This window comes from Myotis brandtii, unplaced genomic scaffold, assembly GCF_000412655.1.
Source record: "Myotis brandtii unplaced genomic scaffold, ASM41265v1 scaffold898, whole genome shotgun sequence".
NCBI classification, from domain to species: Eukaryota; Metazoa; Chordata; class Mammalia; order Chiroptera; family Vespertilionidae; genus Myotis; species Myotis brandtii.
The window spans coordinates 97,115-109,860 of record NW_005371683.1 but is presented as its reverse complement, the minus strand read 5'-3'; the positions used below and the strand labels follow the sequence as shown (position 1 = coordinate 109,860).

At 37.5% G+C, this 12,746-nt stretch overlaps 1 protein-coding gene across 4 annotated transcripts in view; it reads left to right on the top strand.

The window, feature by feature from the left end:
- Nucleotides 1-11,164, top strand: part of CR2 (complement component (3d/Epstein Barr virus) receptor 2) — a 30,893-nt gene extending 19,729 nt beyond the window's left edge. For 3 of the 4 annotated variants that reach the window (XM_014532570.1, XM_014532569.1, XM_014532567.1), the window contains 10 exons: nucleotides 26-202; nucleotides 275-362; nucleotides 716-798; nucleotides 1,317-1,709; nucleotides 2,771-2,956; nucleotides 3,971-4,159; nucleotides 4,801-4,824; nucleotides 5,791-5,866; nucleotides 9,090-9,198; nucleotides 10,841-11,164. In XM_014532570.1, the coding sequence (XP_014388056.1) occupies nucleotides 26-202; nucleotides 275-362; nucleotides 716-798; nucleotides 1,317-1,709; nucleotides 2,771-2,956; nucleotides 3,971-4,159; nucleotides 4,801-4,824; nucleotides 5,791-5,866; nucleotides 9,090-9,183 (1,310 nt within the window). In that variant the 3' untranslated portion in view covers nucleotides 9,184-9,198; nucleotides 10,841-11,164. The remainder of the gene's footprint in view (nucleotides 1-25; nucleotides 203-274; nucleotides 363-715; nucleotides 799-1,316; nucleotides 1,710-2,770; nucleotides 2,957-3,970; nucleotides 4,160-4,800; nucleotides 4,825-5,790; nucleotides 5,867-9,089; nucleotides 9,199-10,840) is intronic. The other variant, XM_014532568.1, reaches the window with a different exon arrangement.
- Nucleotides 11,165-12,746: the final 1,582 nt, after the last annotated feature.

The following is a 12,746-nucleotide window of genomic DNA, read 5'->3' as shown; positions in this document are numbered from 1 at the left end:
TTTATGTGGGAAGTTTTTCCTTCAGACTGCCAGCCACCTTCGGGGCTGCACCACGGTCGGCATACAGGCGGAAATAGGGTCCTCTTTGTCTCTGGGATGACTGTAGACTACACCTGTGACCCTGGCTACTCGCTTGTGGGAAACAAATCCATTCACTGTATGCCTTCCGGAAATTGGAGTCCTTCTGCCCCTCGGTGTGAAGGTACTTTAGCTCCAGAGTTGCCTTCCCTTTGATAGCAAGCATGTGTGAGTAATTCCAGCTGTGCTCCTCCAGAAGCAACATGTGAGCCCGCGGGAGAAGATGTTCAAGAGCTTCCAGCTGATTCGCATGTGATTCTGGTTAATACATCCTGTCAAGATGGGTGAGTATGAGATGATCCATCCAGAGCGGGTCCCCACTTGGTTTAGTGCATTAGTTGCACCCTCAGCTTGTCTTGGTGACTCTTTTTGCGGCTCCTCATTGCCACTCACAGAGAATATGAGGTTCCAAAAGTCTAAGTAGCATCTCTGACTTGTTAGTTCTTCTTTGACATGGAAATAGCTTTGCCGTGAGCAACTCTCATCTAAAAAAGTCTGCTTACTGGGAGGGTCAAGGGTTTTCATTCCTCTGTACCGAAGTTCTTGTGTAGGAGTTCCTCTGTATTTGTGGTATGAGGAGGTGAGGTTTCAGAGACGTGATATTGGGAAAAAGAAATGTGTGATAATCTCTCTCTAGGTACCAGCTGACTGGGCATACTTATCAGAAGTGTGAAGATGCTGAGACTGGGGTTCGGTTCCAAAGGATTCCACTCTGTGAAGGTAAGAGAAAAATTAAAGTTATAAGTGAGGTGGTTGGGAGTTAGAAATGGCAGGCCACTTAAGAAGTAGCTTATAACTACTTCAACTATCTGTTTTCTATCTCAATGTACCTGAGATAAGAAATATCTTTCACAGTTTAGTCAGCACTGTCATTGACAAGTAAAGTTGTCAAGTAGAAACTATATATTTGGCATATATCTGCTAATTATATAATATATACATATAGGTGTATTTATAGACTATATAAATATATAGTCATATTTCTAGTTTTTATTAATATAGTTGTATTTCTTTCTTATTACTTTATTGTATTTTTAAAATTTGGGGGATGAATATGTATTACTCATATAATCAGAAATGTTAATAAAGCTGTTTTGATGAGAACAATGCAGGTTGTAAAGCTAAATAACTGTATGGTATGTGTCATAATGCAGTCACATAGTTTTATTTGCATCCGAATGACGACTGTCCGCCTTGGTACACTAGCTGAAGCAGCATTTCCCGAATCTCTTCTGCAGCCATTCACTGTCCACCTCCACCAGTGATTGACAACGGGAGGCACACAGGTGTGATGGCAAAACAGTTTCTTTATGGAATTGAAATCTCTTATGAATGTGACCAAGGATTCTCTCTTCTGGGAGAGAGAAACATCCGATGCATAAGTGATTCTGAAGGACATGGATCTTGGAGTGCACCTCCCCCACGGTGCTTAAAACCTCCTCCTGTGGCCCACTGCCCTCACCCAGAAGTCAAACATGGATACACGCTGAATAAAGCTCGTTCTTCATATTCCCACAATGACATTGTATATGTTGCCTGCAACCAGGGTTTCATCATGAATGGCAGTGACTTGATTAGGTGCCATACCAATAACAAATGGGTGCCAGGTGTACCAACGTGTATCAAAAAGGGTAAGTTATTTTAAGAAGTTAACTATGGGATGTTGCTTAGAATAAGGAAATGTTTTTTGAATCTGCATTTGCCATTTGAGCTAAAGAAAAAGATGTAAATGTTAAAACAACGATAGTGTTTTCCAAGATACCTGCCTTATCCTCTCAGTGAATTCTCCCCCTCACCCCCCCACTTCCTTACTAAGTCAGTTGAGCAAAAGTACATGAAAGGATTATGGTTAACTTCCAAAGTGATGGCTTCTACAAAACTTATTATTTTTCTTAAATTAGAATAATAAAAATTCACTTATCATTTTGGGGGGTAAATGTTGGCAGTAATATCGCTTGATAATTTTATATTTAAGGCTATAATACCAGTTAGAAAGAGAACTTTTGGTGTTCGGAGGCATGAAGCTGGCCTTCAGACCCAGTGAATTGTCTTTCTTGTCATTTTAGTTATCATTCATCAGTTATATTCCTGTCAATGACTAGGTGACCATGTACAACAGGGACTGTCAATTAATGACCCAAGAACTGAATTCAGCTCACCAGAACTGTTCTCTTTGGCCAACACAGTAGTCTCTCTTTACGTGAAACCCATATCCAAGCCCAAGATCAATGTTGAACCTGTGATTCAGTGAGGGCCCCCGTCTGCTTTCCTGCAAGGCAACAGTTGCTTGAATTGGGCTTTGGCTGTCATTTGTAGAAGGGCACATTCTTTCCCCTTTGTCATATCTGGTGGCTTCACTCCATGGCTACTTGGGTGACCCTTAGAGTACAAGCTTTCTGCTATTTAAAAGGAAAATGAAAGAATACTATTGGCTGATAGAGTACAATTGTGGGCTGCAACCATTGAGGTTTCATTATCTTACTTTTGACATTTTTCTTCAGGTCATATACCCCATATGTAGGCAGTGGAAATCTCTGGCCAGTACTGCTGGGTTTGTGTGGAATGGGTATTACTAGATACCAATTGGTTGGCTTGTTGCCTGCATTCTTCCTATATGGCCATCACTCACAGATAGTGTTGACTATGTGTTCCTCTGTACTAAATTAAAGACCCTTTTTTATTGGTGTTTAAGCCTTCGTAGGATGTCAACCTCCATTTAAGATGTCCAATGGGAATCATACTGGTGGCGAGAGAGCTCGATTTTCTCCTGGAATGTCAATCGTGTACCGCTGTGACGAAGGCTACCTGCTGGTGGGAGAGGCACTCCTTATTTGCACACACGAGGGCACCTGGAGCCACCCTGCCCCTTTTTGTAAAGGTGCATTATTTATTTTTTTAACTCAGATTTGTCCCAAATAAATATATGCAGTTAGGTACTTTCAATTTAAAGTCACCAAATAAATGCCTCAGTTAGATAATTTAATTAGATGTATTTCCTAGGATTAATACATGTAGTTGATCTAAATACCACAGAATAAGAAAAATGACTTAGAGTGTAGTCTCTGTTGAGTGATCACTTATGAAGTCATTTAAATATAGAAAATTGAAATGCTTATGTAAATTAAACAACCAAAGTGTAGATTGAAGTTACACAGTGATTGTAGTTATTATAAGTATGCATCTGGCAAAATACTAATGAAAAAGCACAATGATTTTTTTCAATGTATTTCCTTTGAGTGATGGTAGGATTATGGGTATATTTTTTATGTTTCATTAAGCATATGGAATATGAGAATTGAGTTAATATGTAATATTTGTTGAGCACTTTTGGCTGTATGTCTGATACTGTGCACTGCATTTTGAGTGCATTGTCATTTAATCTTTTTGAGAACCATATGAAGGTGGTGCCATTATTATTCCCATATTAGAGATGAAGTCTCAGTAGAATGAAGAGATTTATAACTTTTCCAAGGTCACACATTAGGAAGTCCTAGAGTCAGGATTCATCTCCAAAATCTCACAGGACTGACCCCTACACTGAAGAGATGAAAGAAGAAAAGAGGAAGTATGTACGTGTATGAAGAATTGGAGAGTAAGAGTCGGTACTGATAAAACAGTAATTTAGAATTTGTACCCATTTAGCCCTAACAAGTCATTAACATTAACCAGCTATTAGTTAGAAACTAAAGCAAAAGGAAGGAAAACAACCAGGCTTAACTTACCTAGAGGTTATTGAAATAGATGGCTGACACTGAAAAACTCTACCTAGGTTATCATTTGTTATTTCAAGAAAGCTTTATTTACTGAGAATTAACTAAGTTAATGGATTCATAGAACTTTCCATTAAGAGCAGTGTCTACCTCATGGGTAAATTAGATTCCTTTCATTTCAGAAGTAAACTGTAGCTCCCCAGAGTATATGAATGGAATCCAGAAGGGGCTGGAGTCTGGGAAAAAGTACCAGCATGGAGCAGTTGTTAATTTGGAGTGTGAAGAGGGATATACCCTGGAAGGCAGTCCCCAGAGCCAGTGCCTGGAGGATCACGGATGGAACCCTCCCCTGGCTGTTTGCAAATCACAAGGTAAGTACAAGGGACTTTGCTGATACTTGTCTCACTAGAGAAAGACAGTAAGGGGTATCCCTCAGTGTTAAGGACTCCTGGATTTTAAATTGACATAGGCCTGTAACCAGTGATATGATAGATTTGAAGTAGGTTGTCTAATCTAGAAGAAGCAGAACTTTCTGAGGATGAGGGAAGTAAAGAAAGAAAGTAGAGGAACACTAACTTAAAAGGTGCAAAGCTAACATTACATTTTGTAAGAAGTTGCTGCTGAGACTTCCCTTATTGCTATATCTTGGTTTCTCAGTTCTTAACAATTTGACAGGGGCCTCAAAAATATGTTAACAAACCAGTTATAACACTTAATATTTGCATTCTAACCCGAGAAATCCCTGGTTACACTGAGCATATTGGTTTTTTATTTGGTGAACTACTCCAACTTAATTAAAGTGAAAATATTTTTAAAGTCCAATGAGTTGTTACATAAAAAATGAAGGAAGAGTGGGTAGACTTAAGGTTCCAATTAATATTTTTTCATAGAATTAGAGAGATAGGAGTGATAACTTTGAGAGAATGCTAACTTCAGACATTGCCATGGGTCTTTGGACTTCATTGAATCATGCAACTAGACTAATATGTTCATGATTTTGGATTCTTTTTAGGCTCACTCACTCCTCTTGTTGGTGGTAAGTTCTCTTAATTACTTAAAAAAATGTTCTAATGATCTTTTTTAAATAAACTTTTAAAACTTTTATACTTTGAAATAATTTCAAACTTAAAGAAAAGTTACAAAAATATTGTAATAAAAGCTCTGATATATAATTTAACTATATTTACCAATTGTGTATATTTTGCTACATTTGCTTTAATCCATTTATATCTCTCTACCTACGTATATCCAACACATTATTATTATCGTTGCAAAACAATTTGAGATTCAGACCCTTTACACCTAAATACTTTAGAGGGTAGTATCTCTGTTATCATGAATTTGATTAAATGATATTTTATAAAAATTTATATAAAATGTGAGGTCTTGTATCCTGCCTGAGTATTAGTAATTTTTTTTCTTTAACTCATAAGAAATTCACCTTTTTTGGTGTTTGTGGAATTTTTAATGTGCCCTTCACATTACAAACTGTCACTTTTGGGTAGAGTTGTATAAATAATTAGAACAGCCAGCTATTCTCAGTTTTTAAGTTGAAAGTTTAGTTTACATTAAATCTTAGTCTTTAGCATGATTTGGCATTATCAGAATAGACTGGCTTATTTTACAGTAGAAAAACTATTTCACAACTGACAGTCAGATGTTATACACAATTGTGGGATCTGGCCTTCTGAGCACCTAATTTTACCCCAGTGACTGGAATATTACTACTAAAACTGAAAGGAACAGAAAAGCTCCACAGAGCTTGACTGGGACCCTGTCGTCAAATGCTTGGTGCTTTAGATGAAATGTGGACTAGACTGAATCAGAAAAACCTTAAGCCCACGTATCATTATTTAGGAATTCAACATTACATGGCTCAGAAAGGATAAGTATAAAAGTAACATACCATATTCCCCTCCACTAGGACTAGGCCCCACAATCACTTCTAAACGGTATAGGTCACATTTTTCTGGCATTTGATACTTGCTGTTTTATTTTCTAGGCCTTTCTGTAGGTTTGCTATTTCTTCTCTTCTTGACTGCTGTCACCTTATACCTGATACCCAAACACAGAAAACGGTAAGTTCAATGCGTGCTTGACCAAAATTCACTAAGGTTTCAGCTTCTTGCCTGAAACTAAACATGGAAGTACAAGTTACCTGAAAGGAGTATAGCAATGTGAGAACTGGGATGTGGCATTTTATGCAACATACGGGAAGCCCTATCTGGCAGATCTTAAATGATATCGGGCGCGTATTTAAATCATATGTAATCAGATGACTCATCACAAAAATTCTAGAAAACAGAAAGACAAAAATCCTAGTGGAAACAAATGCAGGTATTTTGGTATATTCCATCTGATCTTTTTCTTACATTCTTTTTTCTTTTAAAATTGAGATTTTGGCCCTAACCGGTTTGGCTCAGTGGATAGAGCGTCGGCCTGCGGACTGAAGGGTCCCAGGTTCGATTCCGGTCAAGGGCATGTACCTGGGTTGCTGGCACATCCCCAGTATGGAGTTTGCAGGAGGCAGCTGATCGATGTTTCTCTCCCATCGATGTTTCTAACTATCTATCTATCTCCCTTCCTCTCTGTAAAAAATCAATAAAATATATTTTAAAAATAAATAAATAAAATAAAATTGAGATTTTGACATTATAATCTCCTGCCTTAATTTTTTTTTCATTTTGCGTATGTACATATTTTTGTGTCTTGAAATCATGCTTTCTTTTTAATTATATAATAGATTATTGTTCTGTTTCATGTATGTCTGTACTGTGGTAATTTTAGGTTGCTTCCACATTTATCTTGATAATAAAGATATGATGAACACCTTTAATAAACCTTTTCACATACATGTACTTATTTCCAGAGCATAGATTTCTAGAATTTCTAGGGATAAGTGTATGATGTTTTAAGACGCATAATAAATATTGCCAAATGACTTTCCAGAAAGTTTGTCCTAACTTGATCAAATATCAAATTATTAATATATCTGCATATTTTGTGTTTCTGGGCTCCTTTTTCTGCTTCATTTATCTATTTTATCAAAATCACTTTGTATTTAATAAGTATGGCTTTCTACTCTTATAATATTTGGTAGGGCAGGAATTCCCTCGCTATCACTTTTTTTTTTTTTTAGGGTTTTTCCCTCTATTCTCTTCTGTTTGTTCTTTCAGGTGATTTTAGATCATTTGTCATTTTCTAAAAACAGACATGTTGTGATTTCATTTAAGTCTATAGATTAATTTGTGAGAAATTGGCATCTTTTCTGTAAAGTCCTACAACAAAGAAGCCAGTTTCATGTTTTTTAACCCAATGTTCCCTAAACTAATTGGACTAAACAACTCTTTTTTTTTTCTTTCTCTCTCTCTCTCTCACATAATGCATTTAACAACTCATGGAACTACTGTTCCACTTAACAGACATTTGGGGAATCTAAGAAGGTGGTCAGGAGCTAGATCATCAAAAGCCTTCAGGCCGTAACGTGGAGTTAGGGTTTATCCTATAGGACCTGAAGCAAGAGAAAAATGTGTTCAGATTCATATTTTTAAGAGAAGGGGCAGGGTTGGGCCATCAGCCGAAGCAGCAGTGGCAGGGGTCCAGAGGATGGAGCAGATGCAGGACACATCTTCACTGTTGAGAGCCTAGGATTTCCAAGACTGAGTGTCGTGTGGAAAGGAGAGAGAAGGGGGCACAGAGAACGAGCCAAGTGGAAGGTCATTTGAGGTCCCAGTGTTTCACCAAAAGAGGGGAAGGGCAGGTTTGTGGGGAAAGATGGTGAGTTCCGTGCTGACCTTGCCACTTTGTGGCACTTGAGATGTAGGACTCAAGAGAGTGGCCTGAATTCAGATAGGTGATGTTTACATCACAACGGAAGCCTTGGCGCCAAAAAAAAACCTCAAAAGGTAAAAATAGGATGAAAACCAATCCCAGAACAGTAATGCTTAAGAGGCAGGAGGGGAAGGAACAGTCAGAAGTAGGAGGAAAGTTAGGAAACAGTTGTTTCACGCAATTCAAGGGAGAAAAAGGTCTCAAAAGAAAAAACAAACAAAAAACAACAGAGGGATGTCATTTGCATGCCTTTCCTCGCAGGAAGTTAGAAGATAATTTTAGCCAAGAATAATAACACATTTAAATAAGTAGAGAATGTGGGCTCTATCTCTTTCCTTCATGCTCCTTCCTAAATTTCCTATCAAGACATAGCATGTGTAGGAGAATATGCAACCTTTGGGAATGCTACAACCTGAAATAATTATGTTCATGATGATTATGAAGTTTATTAACATGATTACAACACATACTACTATTTAAGTGCCTCCACTGATAGGAACCAAATGTTTATATTAAACCAAATTCCTAAGCATCAACTTCTTGTTTTATTTCCATTTTCTAACCAAATTCAATTTATTGTTTTATAGTTGATACAGACATTTCACCTGCCTTAAGTACTTTTTGCAAATGAGATGAGTAATCACTTTACAATGGATGTCTTGTAACAAAATTAAATTTTTATAAAAGCCATCTAAACATTTGAAGGAGAAACTATTCTTTTCTAGGCATCTCAGATATTTTCATAAAATCTAAATGTTAAATTGACCTAAAATTACCATTTTATAACATTCTTAATGTATCTTCCTATAATCTGACCTCTAAAATAAGGTAGTTAGGGGAATGCTGTAAGTAACCCTAGAAGTAATCTTTGTTTCCCAGCAATTTTGTAATACATTATTTCAGAGTTCTACATGGTAGAATAATGACATTTTCTTGTCCTTTCCTAATTTCAGCAAAGTGGTTTTAGAAGCACAGCAAAGTATATGTGCTTTCAAAGAGGAAAAATAAAAATACCCACTTAAAATCATTTAAAGCTTTCAGTGGTATATGACTATGTATCAAACATCAAATATAAAATTTTCCTTTTAAGTTAGATTTGAAGATTATGTCCCCAAAAGGTAAACCTATGATGATGTCTCCCCCGCTAAAAAAAAACTTTGATTTTTTTTTTTCCCAAATGGGGGGTCATAGTTATTAGTCATTGAAGTCCTGGATCTAAAGTAAATCTGTGTAATGTCAACTTTTGACCGGGGCACTTAGCAACCTAGCAAGTCATTTATTTTTATGGCTCTTTCCAAAATTGGGGATTATAGCGATTATTTCTTTGGTTACTTAGGCAATAAAATAGCATCATCCATGAAAAGTACTTACCATGTGTTGGGAATTATGGAAAGAAAACAACTGTTACATCTTTGTAGTAATCATGGCCAATGAGTAAAGATTTTACTTTTTCCTCCTTCTTCCATTTAGCAATTATTATACAAATAAAAGCCCTACAGAAGGAGATCTTCGCTTAGAAACACGAGAAGTATATTCTATTGATCCATACAACCTAGCAAGCTAACCAGAAAATAAACAGGTATTTAATTAAAATAAATTGTTTTATTAATTTCCATGTCAAAATGTTATTCAAATTCTACTCATCAATAAGCACAGTGTGAAGTATTTACTGTTCTTTTGCAGTTTTTAAATCTTGCATAGAAATGAATATAATTAGATCATGTTGCCAATTAATATTCCTGTTATGTTTTATTCATTTATCCATTCAACAAATACTTAAATAGCAAAGTGAGTAAGAATAATATAAATAAGAAGATGGTAAGTAAAATATTATGAACACAAATAAAGCAGGAGAAGGGGATAGAGAGGGCAGGGTAGTTAGAAGGGAAGACCTCACTAGGAAAATGTCATTTGAGTGAAGATTGGAGTGAAGTAAGGAGCCAGCCATTGGGGGAAGAACATTGCAGGAAGAAAGAACAGTAAGTGCAAAGATCCTAAGGTGTGGTGTGCATGCAGTGGCCAGTGTGGCTCACTATGGGCTGGCCAAGGGAGAAAATGGCAGAGATGAAATCAGAGAGGGAAGGGGAGGAGGGGGAAGACGATCCATCATGTGGAGTGTGCTAGGTCATTGAATGAACTTGGTGTTTATTCTAAGCTGGGAACCATTGGAATGGTTAAGTGTAAAAGCTAATGGTCACCTTAACTGCTATGTTAAGAACAGAGTGTAAGACGCCAAGGGTGGAAAATAGGGAATCACTGAGGACTCCATCACAATTATCCAGGCTTACGCTGTGAGTGGCTACCACCAAGCTGGTGGGAAGAGGTCAGGTTCTGCATACATTTTTCTTACAGTGATCGGAGGATTTGCTGACAGTTTTAAATTAGATTTGGGTCATTAATTGGCAAAAGTAGCATTCAAGCTCAAATCTGACTTCAAATGGCTTTATCCTACATAATCTATAAAATAAAGATACCACCTCTGATCTCTTGGAACTTTTATAGTAAAATAAAAAATAAGACATACATAAGAATATATACCACTAGAGGCCTGGTGCACAAAATTTGTGCACTGTTCGTGGGGTCCCTCAGGCCAGCCTGTGCCCTCTTACAGTCCAGGAGCCCTCGGGGGCTGTCCCACAGGGAGCCGGCCTAAGCTGGCAGTCGGATAGCCTTAGTGCTGCCGCAGAGGCGGGAAAGGCTCCTGTCACTGCCACTGCACTCACCAGCCCTGAGCCCGGCTTCTGACTGAGCGGCACTCCCCCTGTGGGAGCGCACAGACCACCAGGGGGCAGCTCCTGCATTAAGCTCCTGCCCCCTGGTGGTCAGTGCGCATCATAGTGACCGGTCGTTCCACCGTTCGGTCTATTTGCATATTAGCCTTTTATTATATAGGATAAGCAAGATACAAAAAAAACTGCTGTGGCAGTGGAGCAAGAAAAGTTTATTTGCTGTTGGTGAGTCAGAAGAATGTGGTTGAGGAGAACAGGGGAGGCCAGAGTGATCTCTAAATCTAAACCTGTGGGGACCCAAAGTAAAGCTATTACATCAGTATTTATTCAATGAATGTGTGAATGAATGAGGATGAGACTATGGCTTGATGCTTTATTGGTTCTAGCACTTATAATTGGTCTATACAGAAAATGTTAACATTCCCATTATTTAAACTTTGACTCAAACCAATGCTATTCATGCTGCCTCCTAACCAGGAACTCTTATTTCAGAGTGCCTTCGTGCTTGGAATGCAGCTGAACACGGGTTGGAAAGAAACCATCTGAATATCAGCAAGCCTATCTGTATGGGCTCCACATCACCGAAATGATGCCTTAAGCTGTAACTTCCTATTTGCACTTATTCTCGAGCAGCACAAAGAACATTTGCTTGATGAGAAAGATGGGAGCCCAGTTTCACTGCCACCTGCTCTTCAAGGACTTTCTGAAGCCTCACCTGTGATGTGCCTGGAGCCAGGCTTTGGCTATAAGCAGTTACATACTAGTAGCTCTGAGGAGTCACCTTTCCTAGGAAGGCACTAAAGTGAACTGTTTTTATATGCAGACTCTTCTTTTTTTGTAATCAGCATTCTCAATTACCATATTCTTTTGGTTATAGTGTGGTTTTAATTAAGCAAAGTATGAAGCATTTCCTGTGGTTACGAGTCGCATAACTTTGTTGGGAAGTTTACTATAATAGTAGTTTTCTTCTCGGATATGATTAAATATTTCACTTCTTCACTTGGCCTGAATTTTTCTCACAATATATTGCCTTTGGTTATCGGGGTGTTTTTTATGGCAGAATTTATTGATTTATTTGCCTTTCCTCAATCACTCAGTAATTCTCATTTGCACAATTTTTTTTTAAGAGTCAAGTTTTAATTGTAACATTTTGGTGTACAATTTACACTTTGGGTGTTTCATAGGCAGTTTTATCAGAAGCTCTAGCTGCTTATAAAATGTCATTTAATAGTATGTACATTTGCTATTAAAATAAATTTTATCTTTAAAAAATGTGCCTTATAGGATATTTTTCTGGATTCAATGAATCCCTGAATACAGACATACTCAGGGTTTTAGAGTTTGTAATTTAACATGCATTCTAGGTGCCACCACCTTGTTTTTTTGGCCAAAGTCTTAAATCACAAATTTAATTCCCTCGTCCTCAAGAATTTCTCTTACATTTGTCCAACGATCAGCTTCCCCCCGTGCATCACCACACTCTTCTCTCTGGCCATTCTCTAAAGCCAGCTGTTGATTGTCTCTGTTCCAGCATTTAATCTATTGAGAAAATAAAATCCTGCTCATTGGCTACCAAAAATTATTCTCTCCATCTCCTCTCTGACTATATACGCTGTTTGGCATCTTTTTATAAATTGTGGTAAAAAGTATATAACAAAATTTTTCATCAGAATCCTTTTTTTTAAGTGTACAGTTCAGAAGTGTTAAGTATGTTTTTACATCGTTGTGCAATAGATCTCTAGAACTTTTCTGTGTTATCAAAATGAAATGCTATTTCCTTTAGACAAAAACTTTACATTCCCCCTTTCCTCCAGTCCCTGGCAACCACCATTTACTTTTTGTTCCTGTGAATTTAACTAATTGAGGTACTTCATATAGGTGGAACCATACAGTATTTTCCTTTTGTGACACATGTATTTCACTTAGCATGTTGTCCTCAGGGTTCATCCCTATTGCAATATGTGCCAGAATGTACTTTCTTTTTCAGGCTAGATAGATCATTGCATGTATATATATTTTGTTTATCCATTTATTTGTCAATGAACATTTGGCTTGTTGTCACCTCATGGCTGTTGGAAATAACACTACTTAGAATACAGGTGTGCAGCAAATATCTCCTGAAGACATTGCTTTCAGATCGGTTGGATGTATACCCAGAAGTGAGATGTTGTTCAACATATATTATTCATTCACAGTGCCATTTTCATTTCTCCACATTATCTGTTCATGCACTTCAGGCCATCTGCTCCCTTTTATCATCATCCCTATTATCCATCTTTCACTTAGCAGATGAAAACATCACAGTGTATCTCTCTCAATTTCCTCTCCTTCCACCTCTAAGCTTATCTATATCCATTCATCAATTCCACTGACCACATTCACAGACTACACTGTTCTC